At 44.4% G+C, this 13757-nt stretch overlaps 2 protein-coding genes across 3 annotated transcripts in view; one reads left to right on the forward strand and one right to left on the reverse strand.

Annotated features, from left to right (window-relative positions):
* LOC129823697 (ATP-dependent zinc metalloprotease YME1L1-like) overlaps positions 1-10782 on the forward strand; it is a 33862-nt gene extending 23080 nt beyond the window's left edge. For both annotated transcript variants that reach the window (XM_055882604.1, XM_055882605.1), the window contains exons 16-19: positions 2303-2429; positions 7559-7632; positions 7882-7968; positions 8215-10782. In XM_055882604.1, coding sequence (XP_055738579.1) covers positions 2303-2429; positions 7559-7632; positions 7882-7968; positions 8215-8358 — 432 coding nt within the window. In that variant the 3' untranslated portion in view covers positions 8359-10782. The remainder of the gene's footprint in view (positions 1-2302; positions 2430-7558; positions 7633-7881; positions 7969-8214) is intronic.
* Positions 10783-11124: 342 nt separating this feature from the next.
* LOC129823701 (patched domain-containing protein 3-like) lies at positions 11125-13131 on the reverse strand. Its single transcript, XM_055882615.1, has one exon. The coding sequence runs from the start codon at positions 13029-13031 to the stop codon at positions 11517-11519; it is 1515 nt and encodes a 504-aa protein (XP_055738590.1). The 5' UTR covers positions 13032-13131; the 3' UTR covers positions 11125-11516.
* Between the last annotated feature and the right edge of the window lie 626 nt (positions 13132-13757).

The raw sequence follows: 13757 nt of genomic DNA on the forward strand, positions 1-13757 counted from the left end.
TCAGAAAAACTGAACATAATTTATGCTGGTTTTTTTAATGTTTTTTGAGATTCTTATACCACATTGTGTTACAGCCTAAATTAAAAATGTATTACATTTGTTTTTTTCTCAACCTTCTGCACACAATAACCAATAATGACAAACTAAAAACATGTTTTTAGAAATTTTTGCAAATTTATAAAAAAATGTAATACAAAAATATCTCATTTACATAAGTATTCACACCAATGACTCAATACTTTGTAGAAGCACCTTTGGTGAATACAGCTTTAAGTCATCTGGGATATGTCTGTATCAGCTTTGCACATCTGGATTTGGGGATTTTCTCTCATTCTTCCTTGTGGATTTTTCTCAAGCTCTGTTAAGTTAGATGGGGAATGGTGGTGAAGAGCAATCTTCAAGTCTTTCCACAGAGTTTCAATGGGATTCAAGTCTGGGCTTAGGCTGGGTCACTCAAGGACTTTCACCTTTTTGTTCTGAAGCCATTCCAGCATTGCTTTGGCTGTATGCTTGGGGTCATTGTCCTGTTGGAATGTAAATCTTCACCCCAGTCTAAGGTCATTTGCACTCTGAAGCAGGTTCTCATCAATGATGACTCAATGATGAAGACAGCTTGCCTGTCGAAACATTGGACATTACATTTTTGCATCTGAGCTCTTAGTGTGCGGCTCTTCTTTATTTTCAAGTTTTCTACTCCGCTAGCCAGCGCCTCGCCTAAATAGTTGTGCGTTTCTTTTTCCTCTAGATCTCATCAATGATTTACCTGTATTTGGCTTCATTCATTGTTCCCTCCATCCTTACCAGTCTCCCAGTCCCTGGTGCTGAAAAGCATCCCCGTAGCATGATGCTGCCACCACCATGCTTCACAGTAGGGATGGTGTTAGACGGGTGATGAGCTGTGCCTGGTTTTCTCCATACATAACATTTTGCATTCAGTGCAAATACTTAAATTTTTGTCTCATCAGACCACAATCTTTTGTCTTATGATCTGTCTTTCACGTGACTTTTTGCAAACTCCAGGCCTGCTGTCATGTGCCTTTTTCTCAGGAGTGCCTTTTTCTCAGGAGTGACTTCTATCTGGCCAGTCTCCCATAAAGTCCAGATTCTGGCAGGTCCTCCCATCTCAGGCAAGGGACTTTGTAGTTCTGTCAGTGGTCATTGGGTTCAGGACAGTTCCTTGGACTTCATGGTATAGCTTCTGCTCTGACATGCACTGTCAACTGTGGGACACGGAGTGTACAAAACATTATGAACGCCTATTTCCATGACACTGACCAGGTGAATCCAGGTGGAAGCTATGATCCCTTATTGATGTCACCTGTTAAGTCCACTTCAGTGTAGATAAAGTGGAGGAGACAGGTTAAATAATAATTTTTAAGCCTTGACATGGATTGTGTATGTGTGCCATTCAGAGGGTGATTGAGGAAGACAATATTTTAGTGGCGTTGAACGAAGTATGGTAGTAGGTGCCAGGCGCACCGGTTCGAGTGTGTCATGAACTGCAACGCTGCTGGGTTTTTCAAGCTCAACAGTTTCCAGTGTGTATCAAGAATGGTCCACCACCCAAAGGACATCCAGGCAACTTGACACAACTGTGGGAAGTATTGGAGTCAACATGGGCCAGCATCCCTGTGGAACGCTTTCGACACCTTGTGGAGTCCATGCCCCGTTTGAATTGAGGCTGTTCTGAGGGCAAAATGGGGTGCAACTCAATATTAGGAAGGTGTTCTTTTATGTTTTGTACACTCAGTGTATATAGACAGGTGTTTTTCTTTCACAGGTGGAATCCAATCAAGTTGTAGTGTCATTGGAAGGATGATCAAAGGAAATTGGATGCACATTAGGCTGAATTTGGAGTGTCATGGCAAAGGGGTGTAAATACTTATGGAGATATTTATTTCATTTGCATTAAATTTGCCAAGATTTGTTAAAACATGTTTTCAATTTGTCATTTTGGGGTATTGGGTGAGGGGGGGGGGTGTCTATTTAATCAAGTTTGAATTCAGACTGCCTGTATCGCAACAAAATGTGGTATAAGTCGAGGGGTATGAATACTTTCTGAAGGAGCTGTAGGTTATCTGTACCTGTGTGTTTTTTAGGAGTCCATTCCACTGAGCATGCCAATACCATAAGGCCTCATTTTGACGTAATGAAAAGTGCCTTAGTCCTCCTGGGGTTATGTCTCGGAAATTTAAATAGTTGTTTTTGATGTTTTTCCGAAAACCATCAAGTGTGAAATGGTTGGTTCCATTTTCTGCCAGGCCTCACTCCCCCCCCCCCCCCCCCCCCAACTGTCTTCCAGGTGTCCATGCTCCCAGATGATGACCGCTGGAGCGAGACTCGTGCTCAGCTGCTGGCCCAGATGGACGTCAGCATGGGAGGCCGTGTGGCAGAGGAGATCATATTTGGCAATGAGTTCATCACCACTGGTATGCAGGGGGATGTAGGGTGTAGGAGAGTAATTTGACTACAGAATTACAGTATACACCTTGTGCAGTAGGGTAATAAGAATATTCCTCAAACAGAATGGTGCTTCTTAAGGGGTGTAATCCTGTCATTCAAATTTAGAATATTCAATATAAATGTTGGATTTATTATTATCAGCCGGCACCGTGCTGATGACTATATGGTAATTTATCTGTTATTCAAACTGACTTACAGAATTGCGGAGAATTACAGTGACCCATATTTTCAGTATTATGTGGCCCATGCAGGAATCGAACGCACATCATTAGTGTTGCCGGTACCGTGCTGATGACTAACCCACATCATTAGTGTTGCCGGCACCGTGCTGATGACTAACCCACATCATTAGTGTTGCCGGTACCGTGCTGATGACTAACCCACATCATTAGTGTTGCCAGTACCGTGCTGATGACTAACCCACGTCATTAGTGTTGCCGGTACCGTGCTGATGACTCACCCACATCATTAGTGTTGCCGGTACCGTGCTGATGACTCACCCACATCATTAGTGTTGCCAGTACCGTGCTGATGACTAACCCACATCATTAGTGTTGCCAGTACCGTGCTGATGACTAACCCACATCATTAGTGTTGCCAGCACCGTGCTGATGACTCACCCACATCATTAGTGTTGCCAGTACCGTGCTGATGACTCACCCACATCATTAGTGTTGCCAGTACCGTGCTGATGACTCACCCACGTCATTAGTGTTGCCAGTACCGTGCTGATGACTCACCCACGTCATTAGTGTTGCCAGTACCGTGCTGATGACTCACCCACATCATTAGTGTTGCCGGCACCGTGCTGATGACTCACCCACATCATTAGTGTTGCCGGTACCGTGCTGATGACTAACCCACGTCATTAGTGTTGCCGGTACCGTGCTGATGACTAACCCACGTCATTAGTGTTGCCGGTACCGTGCTGATGACTCACCCACATCATTAGTGTTGCCGGTACCGTGCTGATGACTAACCCACGTCATTAGTGTTGCCGGTACCGTGCTGATGACTAACCCACGTCATTAGTGTTGCCGGTACCGTGCTGATGACACATCATTAGTGTTGCCGGTACCGTGCTGATGACTCACCCACGTCATTAGTGTTGCCGGTACCGTGCTGATGACTAACCCACGTCATTAGTGTTGCCGGTACCGTGCTGATGACACATCATTAGTGTTGCCGGTACCGTGCTGATGACTCACCCACATCATTAGTGTTGCCAGCACCGTGCTGATGACTAACCCACATCATTAGTGTTGCCAGTACCGTGCTGATGACACATCATTAGTGTTGCCGGTACCGTGCTGATGACTCACCCACGTCATTAGTGTTGCCGGTACTGTGCTGATGACTAACCCACATCATTAGTGTTGCCAGTACCGTGCTGATGACACATCATTAGTGTTGCCGGTACCGTGCTGATGACTCACCCACGTCATTAGTGTTGCCGGTACCGTGCTGATGACTCACCCACGTCATTAGTGTTGCCGGTACCGTGCTGATGACTCACCCACATCATTAGTGTTGCCGGTACCGTGCTGATGACTAACCCACATCATTAGTGTTGCCAGTACCGTGCTGATGACTAACCCACATCATTAGTGTTGCCGGTACCGTGCTGATGACTAACCCACATCATTAGTGTTGCCGGTACCGTGCTGATGACTAACCCACGTCATTAGTGTTGCCGGTACCGTGCTGATGACTAACCCACATCATTAGTGTTGCCGGTACCGTGCTGATGACTAACCCACATCATTAGTGTTGCCGGTACCGTGCTGATGACTAACCCACATCATTAGTGTTGCCAGTACCGTGCTGATGACTCACCCACATCATTAGTGTTGCCGGTACCGTGCTGATGACTCACCCACATCATTAGTGTTGCCAGCACCGTGCTGATGACTAACCCACATCATTAGTGTTGCCAGTACCGTGCTGATGACACATCATTAGTGTTGCCGGTACCGTGCTGATGACTCACCCACGTCATTAGTGTTGCCGGTACCGTGCTGATGACTAACCCACATCATTAGTGTTGCCAGTACCGTGCTGATGACACATCATTAGTGTTGCCGGTACCGTGCTGATGACTCACCCACGTCATTAGTGTTGCCGGTACCGTGCTGATGACTCACCCACGTCATTAGTGTTGCCGGTACCGTGCTGATGACTCACCCACATCATTAGTGTTGCCGGTACCGTGCTGATGACTAACCCACATCATTAGTGTTGCCGGTACCGTGCTGATGACTAACCCACGTCATTAGTGTTGCCGGTACCGTGCTGATGACTAACCCACATCATTAGTGTTGCCGGTACCGTGCTGATGACTAACCCACATCATTAGTGTTGCCGGTACCGTGCTAATGACTAACCCACATCATTAGTGTTGCCAGTACCGTGCTGATGACTCACCCACATCATTAGTGTTGCCGGTACCGTGCTGATGACTCACCCACATCATTAGTGTTGCCGGTACCGTGCTGATGACTAACCCACATCATTAGTGTTGCCAGTACCGTGCTGATGACTCACCCACATCATTAGTGTTGCCGGCACCGTGCTGATGACTAACCCACGTCATTAGTGTTGCCGGCACCGTGCTGATGACGCATCATTAGTGTTGCCAGCACCGTGCTGATGACTAACCCACATCATTAGTGTTGCCGGCACCGTGCTGATGACTAACCCACATCATTAGTGTTGCCGGTACCGTGCTGATGACTCACCCACATCATTAGTGTTGCCAGCACCGTGCTGATGACTAACCCACATCATTAGTGTTGCCAGCACCGTGCTGATGACTAACCCACATCATTAGTGTTGCCAGCACCGTGCTGATGACTAACCCACGTCATTAGTGTTGCCGGTACCGTGCTGATGACTAACCCACATCATTAGTGTTGCCGGTACCGTGCTGATGACTAACCCACATTAGTGTTGCCGGCACCGTGCTGATGACTAACCCACATCATTAGTGTTGCCAGCACCGTGCTGATGACTAACCCACATCATTAGTGTTGCCAGTACCGTGCTGATGACACATCATTAGTGTTGCCGGCACCGTGCTGATGACTAACCCACATCATTAGTGTTGCCGGTACCGTGCTGATGACTAACCCACATCATTAGTGTTGCCAGCACCGTGCTGATGACTAACCCACATCATTAGTGTTGCCGGTACCGTGCTGATGACTAACCCACATCATTAGTGTTGCCGGTACCGTGCTGATGACTAACCCACATCATTAGTGTTGCCGGTACCGTGCTGATGACTAACCCACGTCATTAGTGTTGCCGGTACCGTGCTGATGACTAACCCACGTCATTAGTGTTGCCGGTACCGTGCTGATGACTAACCCACGTCATTAGTGTTGCCGGTACCGTGCTGATGACTAACCCACATCATTAGTGTTGCCGGTACCGTGCTGATGACTAACCCACATCATTAGTGTTGCCGGTACCGTGCTGATGACTAACCCACGTCATTAGTGTTGCCGGTACCGTGCTGATGACTAACCCACGTCATTAGTGTTGCCGGTACCGTGCTGATGACTAACCCACGTCATTAGTGTTGCCGGCACCGTGCTGATGACTCACCCACATCATTAGTGTTGCCGGTACCGTGCTGATGACTCACCCACATCATTAGTGTTGCCGGCACCGTGCTGATGACTAACCCACATCATTAGTGTTGCCGGCACCGTGCTGATGACTAACCCACATCATTAGTGTTGCCGGTACCGTGCTGATGACTCACCCACGTCATTAGTGTTGCCAGCACCGTGCTGATGACTAACCCACATCATTAGTGTTGCCAGCACCGTGCTGATGACTAACCCACATCATTAGTGTTGCCGGCACCGTGCTGATGACTAACCCACATCATTAGTGTTGCCGGTACCGTGCTGATGACTCACCCACATCATTAGTGTTGCCGGCACCGTGCTGATGACTAACCCACATCATTAGTGTTGCCGGTACCGTGCTGATGACTCACCCACATCATTAGTGTTGCCGGCACCGTGCTGATGACTCACCCACATCATTAGTGTTGCCAGCACCGTGCTGATGACTAACCCACATCATTAGTGTTGCCGGTACCGTGCTGATGACTAACCCACATCATTAGTGTTGCCGGCACCGTGCTGATGACTAACCCACATCATTAGTGTTGCCAGCACCGTGCTGATGACTAACCCACATCATTAGTGTTGCCGGTACCGTGCTGATGACACATCATCAGTGTTGCCGGTACCGTGCTGATGACTCACCCACATCATTAGTGTTGCCAGCACCGTGCTGATGACTAACCCACATCATTAGTGTTGCCAGCACCGTGCTGATGACACGTCATTAGTGTTGCCAGTACCGTGCTGATGACACATCATTAGTGTTGCCAGTACCGTGCTGATGACACATCATTAGTGTTGCCGGTACCGTGCTGATGACTAACCCACATCATTAGTGTTGCCAGCACCGTGCTGATGACTAACCCACATCATTAGTGTTGCCAGCACCGTGCTGATGACTAACCCACATCATTAGTGTTGCCGGCACCGTGCTGATGACTAACCCACGTCATTAGTGTTGCCAGCACCGTGCTGATGACTAATCCACGTCATTAGTGTTGCCGGTACCGTGCTGATGACTCACCCACATCATTAGTGTTGCCGGCACCGTGCTGATGACTAACCCACGTCATTAGTGTTGCCAGCACCGTGCTGATGACTAACCCACATCATTAGTGTTGCCGGCACCGTGCTGATGACTAACCCACATCATTAGTGTTGCCGGTACCGTGCTGATGACTCACCCACATCATTAGTGTTGCCAGCACCGTGCTGATGACTCACCCACATCATTAGTGTTGCCGGTACCGTGCTGATGACTAACCCACATCATTAGTGTTGCCAGCACCGTGCTGATGACACATCATTAGTGTTGCCGGTACCGTGCTGTATCTCACTGAGACATTGATATATTTTAGCCCGTTAATAATCATCTTCCATAAGTGCTCCATTTTTAAAAAAAGACTAAATAAATTCTATATAAACCACATGTTCAACTTCTTGTTTTTTTTCAGGTGCATCAAGTGACTTTGATGCTGCCACCAGAATTGCAAAAATGATGGTGACCAGATTTGGTATGTGTGAGAGGGTAAGTTATGGATGCTGGACGTTTGGTCGGGAGAGACAAAATGAAGTCATGTCTAATAAAGTGTCAAAGTCCTGCTGTTTTTACTGTATACCTTTCAGGACATGTGTTGGCCTTTGAACCCTGATTCTCAATTCAATTAGCTTTACTGGCATGAATGGGAACCACCCAATTTTGTAGCACTACATATATATTATATTCTCTCTCTCGCTTTCTCTCACACACACACACACACCCCTACCCGTGTTGTAGCTGGGTGTCATGACCTACACTGACCAAACCAAGCAGAGCCCAGAGACACAGGCTGCCATCGAACACGAAGTCAGGAAACTTTTAAAGGTACGTTTCCACCTCCATCATCCTTCCAAGCCCCTGACCCAGTGCTCTTTGGCTTGTGTGTTTTGTTTTTTATCTTCCCCATTTCTCAAACCGAGCTTATTCAGAGTATCACAGTTTAGGGAAATAACATGCACAATTTACAGGTGTGTGTGTAAGCCCTAATTGCATTGTAATATATACAAGCCCTTTTCAGAAATTCACTCAACCCCTACATGTGTTAACTCCTCTGGTTTGTGTGGTCCCCAGGATTCGTACGAGCGGGCCAGGGCTCTCCTCAAGTCTCATGCCAAAGAACACCAGAACCTAGCCAACGCCCTGTTGCAATACGAGACGCTGGATGCCAGAGAGATCAAGATGGTCCTGGAGGGCAAGGGCCTGGAGACAAGATGAGACTTCCAAGGGTGGAGCTGTCACTCTGTTTAATTTGGGAGATCGGGTGAGGGGTGGGAAGACAATAAATCGCTGTCCACAGTGATTTCAGTCTACGCAAACAGAGCTACGGAGCTGTACGTGTGTATGTACAGTGGCTTCAGGAAGTATGCACAGCCTGAATTTAAAACGGATTAAATAAAGTTTTTGTGTCACTGGCCTACACACAATACCCCATAATATATAAAAGTGGAATTAGGTTTTTAGAAATGTTTACAAATGTTATGAAAAGCTGAAATGTCTTGACTCAATAAGTAATCATTCCAAAATATTCCAAAACATGCATCCTTTTGGCAAACAAAGCACTCAAGTAATACTGAAAAAAATGTGGCCAAGAAATTCACTTTATTTCATGAATACAAAGCATCATGTTTGTGGCAAATCCAACACAGCACATCACAGAGTACCACTCTTCACATTTTCAAGCATGGTGGTGGCTATATCATGTTATGGGTATGCTTGACATCGGCAAGGACTAGAGTTTCTTTTTATCAAAAAAAAAAAAAAAAAAAACTGAAGTGAGCTAAGCACAGGCAAAATCTTAGAGGAAACCCCGGTTCAGTCTGCTTTCCAACAGACACTGGAGACAAATTCACATTTCAGCAGGACAATAACCTCAAACACAAGGCCAAATATTTGCTGGAGTTGCTTACCAAGACGACATTGAATGTTCCTGAGTGGCCTAGTTACAGTTTTAGCTTAAATCTGCTTGAAAAGCTATGGCAAGAAAATGGCTGTCTAGCAATGATCAACAACCAACTTGAAAGAACTTTAATAATTTAAAAAAAGATTAATGTGCAAATATTGTACAATCCAGGTGTGCAAAGCTGTTCGAGATTTACCCAGAAAGACTCGGCTGTAATCGCTGCCAAAGGTGATTCTAATATATATATATAACATATATTGATGTGAATACTTATACATATTAGATTTTTTAACATGTTTTAACTTTGTCATTATGGGGCTATTGTTTTGAAGATAGGTGAGGAAAAAATTATATTTAATCCATTTTGAATTACGACTGTAACACAACAAGATGTGGAATAAGTCAAAGGGTGTGATGAATACTTCCTGAAGGCACTGTGTATATGTAAATATGTGTTAAATGTTTTATGCTCAGTAAAAGTCCACGTCCATTGATTCAATGTCTTGCTCTAGACCTCCAGAATCACAATGAAACCATCTATCCTGCATAAAAATACATTTGTTTCTACCTGAGACTTAAGTCATATGGAATCGGATTCTCCCTAAGTAGTCTACCAATATTCCCAGGTTTGTCTGAGCCGTGTGTGTAACAGTTGCTGTTTCAAAGGTGGCCTTTTGGGAATGTACATGGATTAGGGACTGTTTTGGACTTAATCCAAAATTCTAATGTCTCTTAGTCTGAAAATGTACTTGATGTATTTATGTGATAAAATATGTAAATGCCGTGTGTGTGTATATAGTTGGAAGGGAAAGCTGCTGTTCTTTGAAAAAATGCTTTGTTACTTCAAACCCAACTTTGGTGTATTAAGCAGTGACGGGCCATTAAATCCTCGTCGTTTTTGGTTTCAATTCAGCCAACATTCGTTCATCCATTTAATTACGAAATAGCTCAAGTTCTGGTTTTTAGGTCTAAACAATTGTTAAAGTAACAATGAAACCTAGAAGACCCTACAACCCCTCATCCCTTATACCCCTCACCCCACTTCTGCTGTGTATTCACATCTGAACACCAGCTGTCTCTAGCGTTACCTCAGTAGTTCTGTGAATCTCTTTACATGTCCTCACGTTGTATGTTTTTAAACACAGAAGCACAGAACCTTGTGGTGTAAGCAAGGACCGTCATAGTAATTTGCTGGTGTGTAAGCCTTTAAGGGAAACGGTCAAATGCATTTGTAGACAATACTCAATAACTTCAACAATCTAGTATCTCCGTCTTTGGTTAGCATGAACGCTTTAGCCAAGAACGTTGAAATCTTTTGAAACATCTTCTAATGTCGAGTTGGAAATGTTAAGATTGCGATACAATGGAGGTTTAAAGACCATACCTTTTTAGCATTTAAGAATAAACTTTTCTTTAGAGGAAAATATTATTATGATGATACACTGTGCAATTGGGTATATAACCAGCGTAACTTATTTGTATGCTTTGTACATTTTAGTGTTTTACTCACATTTTGAGCTCCTGTTTTGGCCCCTTTTACCCACCTTTTAGTTGTGTATATGAATGGGGTTTAACGGAAACACTGTATTTAGATAAGGCTTTTGGGCTGCGTATGCATTGACTGGCTTTACAATTGGCTGACACGCGTTTTATTCTCTCAATGATATGACGACAGACGTTGGGAGGAAATGTATGTGCAGCTGAAGTAAATAAATGAAACCCTGTTATTATAATCTTAACCCCTGTGGCTGTCTTCAGTGTTATTTATGTTGTTGATGGTCAGTTTGATATGCACAACTTTCCTGAACATCAGAATGTATGCATGTTGAACTACAGTGTAGTTGATATATTCACAAATGCTTACCAGGAGCTTCTAGACGTTGATCAATAACATCAGCTAACGATTTGGGTTAAACGACAACACCCAAGGCAAGTCGAAAATGAACTAAACTTGATAAGCAAGTGACGTCACCGATTGAAACGCTGTTAGCGCGCACCACCGCTAACTAGCAAGCCATTTAACATCGGTTACAATTGCAAACATTTGCACCTGTGTAAATACACTGACAGAATCAAATGTGTAAAATAACTTTTTTTTAATGTATTTACAATACAGTATGCAACTTTTATAGAACACAAGTTTTGCCAATGCAGCTTAAAGTCTACAGTTTAAGTACATAAAATGTCAAATTATAGCAAAAAGAAACATAGATATAAGAAAATCAGACCAATCAATCGCAGATGAAGGGAAACCATACTGGGTAATAACCAAAAAGGTTGACGCTGTAATGTTAACAGGTGTGGTTTCACGTCAATATCCAATGACTATGTCCGAAGATGAATAGCTAGTGGCGTGAGTTGGTTTTAACCTATTTTACGTTCCTTAATTCATTCACACTAACATCTAAAAAAAATAAAAAAAAAAGTATTGTATGTTTTATTTACATGATGTATTTAGTGTTGCATATCTACATCATCCATTTCTGCACATCCCAACGAATGTCAAAAACACAGGAAGGAAAGCAACACCGTGAACCAGCCCGAACGTAATAACCAAAAAAATGAGTTTGAAAAAAGTCCTGAAGATGTAGCTTTCTGAGAAAGACAGTGCCACCACCCCTAAAAGGGTGGAGACAGCTCCTTGTACTATGGGAAACCCCAGGTGGGCCAGTGCATCCACAGCCTTTTCGTTCGAGTCGGCCTTGGTGCTCGAGACAAAGGCATACGAGACATGGGCGGAAAAGTTGACGGAGAAACCGATACAGATGATCAGATTTATCATGGAGATTGAGTCCAGGGACACGTCCCATAGTGCCATGAATCCAGCTACACCCACAATTACCGACCCAATGGAGAACGCCACCCACAGCGAACAGAGCGGGTTGGGTATCAGGAGTAAGGAGATCGCCAGCATCAACACTGTGGCAACCACGATAGTCTGGATGGTGTTATCCACAATAACAGTGTACTGGTCTAAGTAGATAAACGATGGATGATAAACCAGTAATTCGATGGGGCATTTTTTAGCAGTTTTTCTGAGGCTTATCAGCATGTCCTTCTGTTTCTTTGCCGTGTTGATGTTTAGCGTCTGAAGAAAGAAGCGAGATAAACGGATATTGTTATCTGCATCGAAATTAATGTCCTGCCTGGTCATTGGACGTTTTTCCAAGAAGGGAAGCAGGTTTCTTTTGAAGGTATTTTCAGAGTTTATATCAAAATAATTTTCATTTGCATAGCTTTGGAAAGAATCTAGCCAGGAAAGAGAGAAGTTTTTGTCAACATAGTCCAACTTTTTTAAATCTGTAATGCAGGAGCTGAGATTTTTGCGCTGGTCTTCTTCCCAGTAGGCAAGTGACTTATTAACAGCTACCATAACGTTTGGACCATTGTGAGAGAAGTGCGCATTTATGTCGTTGTAATTTTTGGAAATGTAGGAATCATCTGAAGCCAGGTTCCTTAGGTCAATACCCTCCTTCAGTTCAAGACATCCATAGACGCTGACAGCCAGATACGCGGCGTAGAGAACCACAATGGACGCTTTGGTCCATTTCTTGGTCAGAAATGGACCGTAATACTTCCCAAAGAAGCCGCTAATTGGTTGCTCCTCCTCTGTCCCGGTGTCATGATCATAGGCCCCACCAACGCAGCAGATTGCATACCTTCTCGACTTCCCAGGAGGACAATCCACTGGAATCTTCACACAGGTCAACCAGTGCCGGTTGCTAGTTTCTCTCTGGCCATTCAGTGCTAAGAACGCACCAAGGAATATGATGTTGTAGAAGTAACAGAAAAGGATAGCTGTGCCGGCGTAAAGACAGAAGGTCTGAACAGAGCCGAAGGGTGAGCTGAAGCCCAGGTACAGCGCCAGGACATCCGTTATCGTGGTTATAGAGATGGAGATAGCGGCATCTTGGTAGGTGTCGGCCAGACGATCCACCACGCTATCATGGACATTGGTCTTCTGCCAACAGGAAATCATGATGAACATGTCGTCAATTCCAATACCTTAAACACAAAGGGTTTGTCGTTGAGCGAGGCGGTAAACATGAGCATGACTTCCCACTGGGCACACACTGGTTGAATCAATGTTGCTTCCATGTCATTTCAATTAAATTACGTGCAAGCAATTTGGGAAAGATGTTGAATTGGCGTCTGTGCCCAGTGGGTTGAGACAAGAGAAAGGCATGAACATTCATGACATTTAAGTAATTCATGACATTCAAATGAAGAATTGGTGGTATGTTAGAAGAATCTTTTCCGTGAGACACTAGAAGATGGATTTGAAGGCCTTAACCAGTGGGCAAAACTGGTTACAATAACGTCATGGTCTGGTTGTATATTGGTTGTATAAGGAAGTTATTTGCCTTCTGGGTATGAAGCTCTTTTACCTTCAATAATTACCAGATGTGTTTGTCTTTAATGAGGTGTGGAGGAATGGAAAGCAAATACTAATGAAGGTTTGGAGAGAAAGGAGGCGGAGCTTTCCCCTTACCCAGTATCAAGAATGGGCAGGTAGAAACAGTCATGACGAACGGCACACCCATTAACAACATCATCCCGAAACTTGAAAGAACTGCTAGTCCTGTAGAAAAGACTCCAACGGTGGCCACCCACACCTTATTCCTCACATTGTCCAACCTGAAGAAATGAAAACCATTTAGAGTGTCTTTCCATACATATTGTATGCACTGCATAAATGGAAATGACATTGACA

Source organism: Salvelinus fontinalis, chromosome 26 (genome assembly GCF_029448725.1).
Source record: "Salvelinus fontinalis isolate EN_2023a chromosome 26, ASM2944872v1, whole genome shotgun sequence".
Classification (NCBI taxonomy): Eukaryota; Metazoa; Chordata; class Actinopteri; order Salmoniformes; family Salmonidae; genus Salvelinus; species Salvelinus fontinalis.

Excerpts from the sequence above, each read along its gene's own strand:
- LOC129823701 (XM_055882615.1), bottom strand. The coding sequence starts at position 13,031 with ATGTTCATCATGATTTCCTGTTGGCAGAAGACCAATGTCCATGATAGC.